This window comes from Sinocyclocheilus grahami, unplaced genomic scaffold (genome assembly GCF_001515645.1).
Source record: "Sinocyclocheilus grahami isolate Dianchi unplaced genomic scaffold, SAMN03320097.WGS_v1.1 scaffold12823.1, whole genome shotgun sequence".
In the NCBI taxonomy this organism is placed as follows: Eukaryota; Metazoa; Chordata; class Actinopteri; order Cypriniformes; family Cyprinidae; genus Sinocyclocheilus; species Sinocyclocheilus grahami.
The window spans coordinates 424-5,829 of record NW_015514625.1 but is presented as its reverse complement, the minus strand read 5'-3'; the positions used below and the strand labels follow the sequence as shown (position 1 = coordinate 5,829).

Sequence of the window (5,406 nt, the reverse complement as noted above, 5' to 3'; positions counted from 1 at the left end):
GAAGACAGCAGCAGAGCAGAAAAATATCTACAAAATAATTGACTTCATTTCAACTGATGAGATTCACCCCCAACTTCTTCCTTTTGCTACTGCATTTAGGAGACTGTGTCACAAGGCATGTATTCTGAGATCAAACTCGACACATGTCTCAAGAACTGGGCACTATGATTTAGACCTTGACAGCTATACTTGGGCCTCATCTCCAGTCCGCCGATATATAGATGTTATTGTGCAGCGCCTTCTTCATTCTGTGATTGACAAGACCAATGTTAGGTACACAGCTCATGACATTGACCTGTCTTGTATAGAATTTTCCAGGAAAAATGACCAACAGTCAGCATATGAGAGGAAAGCGAATGCTCTACATTTTGCATTAAAGCTCTCAACCCAAAGCGAAAAGAAGGTGGCATACATTGTGGAACTCAATCCGTCAGGGACAAACTTCAGATTATCCTTCCCACTTAACAGAACCTCTATATCAGAAAACTTAGACGTTATGTACAGGGATCTTCAGTTGGCAGATCAACCAGAGTTTGATGAAGCAAACAACTGCATGATCTTGAAATGGGTGCGAAGGATATATTCATTTTCCAATCCTCACATCCTTGCTGAAGTGAAACAACAAAATCCAAACTCAGTCATGGCCTATGTCTCTACAAAGACCTGGAAATGCCTAGCAGCTGCTCTTAGAGAGGAAAATTGGGACATATTGTTTCCCCTGATTGAGAAGCTTGACGTCAGCTCAAGAGTCCATGCAAGACAATTCCAGGAAAGACTGAGAAATGCTAAAAGTTCAGACAAATTTGATCCCATGCATGCTGAGCATTATGCCGAACTGTCGCTGAGAATAAAGCAAGGTGAGGCAGTCGAGGTGCAGCTAGGTACAACCACAGCTCGAGGATTAATGACACCAGCAATTCAGCTGTTTGTTGTGCATCCAAAATTTGAGATTTGTTTGGAGCATGTGAAAGATTCAATCAAGTGTTTTTCAAAATATGCATTCCACTCATCAAGGAATACATACAACTCGTACATGGATTATCAGGCAATATGGAAACCTTTGAGTGAAATGGAGTCAGCCTCCAATGCTGTGTCTGAAAATGAGAGTATTATTATTGAAGATGCAGTCTTGAAATGGAAAACCTCTCCTCAAAAGACGCACGAGGGTTTTTTTCTCCTTCCGCTTGACAAAAAATCTCAATGGTCTATTGAATGTGACCTTAGGAACAGTTTCCTCTGCATTCGAACTAAGATTCACCAAAGTCAGAGTAGTCCCTTTCTGGAAAACTCTCAGTGCACAGCTCTCATGGATATTCCTTCTATCACTTGGATGGCCCATGCCATAATTACGGAAGTTGAAGAAACTGACTCCAAAGAACCAAAGATTTTACAAATTGATTTTCAGATTAACCACATGCCTATGACAAATATTCCAGAAGCCATATTCTGCGAGAGGACAAGATTTACTCTGGAGCTGATTCCAAAGCTTCTGCCAGATGTGTAAGACTACAAATGATAGACACTATAGCTTATTAAAAATGTTCTATTTGTGTACACTGTATTGTTTTATGTGTATCCTACATCTTCAAACAATATATGTATGCTTCATTAATTGTTATGCTTTTTACATTTTATTTGCAGGCGCAAAGAGGACGCAATTAACAGTCTAACCAAAGCCAACAAACTCGTAAAATATATTGCCATGGGCAGGAAAATCAACTCTGAAGGAGGTACAACAGTTTGACTTTTACTGCCTCATTATAATGTTTTGCATATCTATATGTCAAGCTCTGCTATCAAAACTAATGATTTACTAGCCATCTTTTTAAAAATTATCCCTTCAAATGCAGTTTTACTTTATTTAACACTGTATTTCCTCAAAGGATGCAACATTTCAAGGCAGACGACAGCCAGATTTGAGATTGACGGTTATCTCCCATCTGGGTTTTCCCATCTAAACAACAGTCAGTGCAAAGCTATAAGAGAAGCACTGACCAACCCGTTCACTCTTATCCAAGGACCACCAGGTGAGAAGTATTTTCTGACTTTCTTTGGCCCTAGGCTATTGTAATTGCCATTCCTTCCCTATTATATTATTGTTGTGTATTTTCACAGGGACTGGAAAAACTGTTGTTGGTGTCCATATTGTGTACTGGTTGCTCAAGAATACCCAACAGCATCCTGCCACCAATTCAGAGAAGAAGGGGGCTGTTCTGTACTGTGGCCCCTCAAATAAATCTGTTGATGTTGTTGCAGGTAAATTTTCTGTACAGCCAATTATTATCCATTTTGTCAGTTCGGTCCCTCTAGTGAAGAAGGAGTTACACAATTTATTACCTGAACAAGGATTACTGCAACGTAAACTGTCTATATGAATGTGTTGCAGGTCATCTCCTAAAACTTAAAAATCAACTTAGACCTCTCAGAGTCTACAGTGATCAGACGGAGATGTTGGAATTTCCTTACCCAGGATGCAATCTGAAGCTGTCACGCAATTCTAAAAGAGGCGAAAAACCCAACACAGAGCTCAGGTATTTGCCAAATACTGTCCATCTGTCACTTATCTGAGTGTAGATACTAAGTGCCAATGTAAAATGCATGTGTTTATACATCTAAACCTGGCTTTCCACTAACAGATGTGTGTTGTTGTTGTATTATTAGTTCCATTGCACTACACCACCTGATTCGAAAGGATGGCAACCCATATTCCACACAAATATTAGCTTTTGATATGAAAATTAGAAGAGGAGATCAATTTACTGGCGAAGAAAAAAAACTGTATGTATAGCTCAGTAACTACAAATCTCTTTTTGATTCTATGTTATTGTTTCTTGTTTGTTAGAAATAGTTTGGACACAATTTCATAGAAATGAAAAGCTAATTTAATGTAAAACTTTTTTTATAGCTACAAAGACACCCTCCAAAAGGCTCGAAAACATGAATTATTGCAGCATGATGTCATCTTGTGCACTTGCACAGCAGCCTCACACCCAGCCTTAGCTAAAGTCCTCGACTTCAAGCAGATCATCATCGATGAATGTGCCATGGCAACTGAACCTGAAGCCTTTATTCCACTAGTGGCTCACAAGCCTGAGCAGGTATGGCTCCAAAGCAATGTTCTTTTTAGACAAACACTGATTTGGATATTAGCGTTACGTTTGCATTGAACAAACATCTTTTAGGTTCTTAATATCCTACTAATTTCATGTTGTAGATTGTTCTTCTGGGCGATCATAAGCAGCTGCAACCTGTAGTCCATTGTGATGTGGTGGAGCGATTGGGAATGAGCAAATCTCTTTTCGAACGTTACATGGAGAAAGCACTCTTGCTTGACACTCAGTACAGAATGGTAATAAATCAAATAGCTATTTAAATAATAAAATAAATAGCTCTAATACTGTATAATAAAACATTTCTGTCTGATGCTGTTGTTTGCTTTCGAAAGATAAACTTCTGTTTCCCTTATAGTTTTTATTCATGAATAGTATATTTTTTTTATCTAGTGATATTTAACAATGATCTAAACAATTAAAAAGCAATTAATTCAAATAAAAATTTCTCCATTGCACATCTTGTCTCTTACAGCAAGAGGACATTTGTGAATTTCCTTCTAAGGAGTTTTATGACGGAAAGTTAAAAACTAAAACATCCCCCAAACCAAGGCTCTTCTTTACTAAGTCAAGGCTAACATGCATAGTTTTCGGCCATGTTGAAGGAAAGGAGAAAAGTCTGGTGGTCTCGACTGAACGGGGAAATGAAAATTCAAAAGCAAATTTGGAGGAGGCAGAAGAAGCGGTAAGAGAAGTGTAATTTAGTAGATTAAAAAAAGATTTTGGGCTATACTTTAAATTAAACTTTATAGCCTTTTAAGTTTCACACGAGAGAATTTATTTGCGGGTTGTTTCATTTTGAAGGTTGCTGCTTGTACAGTAGTTTATGTTTGTTTGTTTGTTTATAAAGTAAGAGAAGGAACTATTATCTAAGATTATAAAACTAAGATATCTGAACTTCTACATAGCGCACGCAGCATACAGTATCTGATATTTAATCAAAGAATGGCTCCATATTTGTGGAGATCTGGACTAAGCCTTAAACATCCACTGACCCGACTGTAGAACTATTTTTTCTATATTTAACATATCGCTTCTACTACTTTCTGTCTCAGAGGCTACTCCACTATGTATATTTTCATAACAACGCGAGTTAGTAATAGCTAATGAAGATGCATCAAAGTCTTAGGTACAGAAAATAAAAAATATAAAGAAAGAAATTATTTAAATGTCGAAGCCCCGCCCATTTTTGCCACAAACAATTTATTGTTCTAAATTCAAAATGCCACCTAAGGATATATTATAAAATTATATATTCAAATTGTGATGATCTTCCAACAGGTGCGTATCGCCATTCTTTTGACTGAGGCTGGAATAAAGACAAAGGACATCGCCATTCTCACACCATATAATGCTCAAGTGTCAAACATTAGGGAGTCCCTGATTGATAAGGGTATAAGAGACATCACAATCAACACCATCATGAAAAGTCAAGGTAATGACAATTTTAACATGACATTTTACAATAGTGGCACACTAAACATCGATAAGCATGACCTTGTTTAAATCTTACTAAAACTTTTAACACTGAACCTTGACCCATGACAGAACATTACAATCAACCATTATTTAGCTCTCTTTTAAAAATGATTTTTTTATCGTTTAAATGGTTTTTAAGGCACAAATACAAGGCATTCATACTTAAGTTGTGTTTATGATTGTATGATTTGACAAAGGCATGTAGATATTGTTTCTGAATTGATTATTTCTGATCTTTTCTCCTTTGTTTGTTGGCCACAGGAAGCGAATGGAAATATGTCATCATGTCAACTGTGCGCTCTTGTCCCAAATCTGACATAGAAGCACAACCAACCAAATCCTGGATTATAAACCGACTTGGATTCGTCATGGACCCACACCAAGTGAACGTGGGCATTACCAGGGCACAAGAAGGCCTGTGCATCATTGGTTAGTTACGCCATCTAGGCTTGTGGGAGTCAATAATGTGTGAAAAATTTGATCCGTATCACCTGTTGTTGGAATAATGCAAAATAGCACACACATCGTCATTTTTGTCTCTTAAGCATGAATATTACTCAGTCCTATGAGGGTATAATATGTCATTTATCTTCATGTTATGTCAGGTTTAATAAGCTAAATGCCTTTATAATAACACTAAACCTCCTTTAAATTTACCTACATTATGTACACTGCAAAAAATGATTGTGATTTTAACAGTAAAAGACTGTAAAAATGCTACAGTAAAAACTGGTTAACAGTAAGTTTCCATACTATATTCGGTGAATAAATGTAATTACATTTAATGTAATTTTACAGTCAAATACTGTTAAAAATA

General features: G+C 36.9%; 1 protein-coding gene across 1 annotated transcript; it reads left to right on the top strand.

Annotated features, from left to right (window-relative positions):
* Window positions 1-4: 4 nt before the first annotated feature.
* Window positions 5-5,234, top strand: LOC107578934 (helicase with zinc finger domain 2-like; the record flags this gene model as incomplete). Its single annotated transcript, XM_016264834.1, has 11 exons — window positions 5-1,500; window positions 1,642-1,730; window positions 1,884-2,027; window positions 2,116-2,256; window positions 2,387-2,531; window positions 2,662-2,778; window positions 2,906-3,098; window positions 3,215-3,349; window positions 3,586-3,795; window positions 4,392-4,545; window positions 4,851-5,234. Coding segments are annotated over 11 exons (2,997 nt in total), but the record flags the coding sequence as incomplete, so codon positions are not given.
* Between the last annotated feature and the right edge of the window lie 172 nt (window positions 5,235-5,406).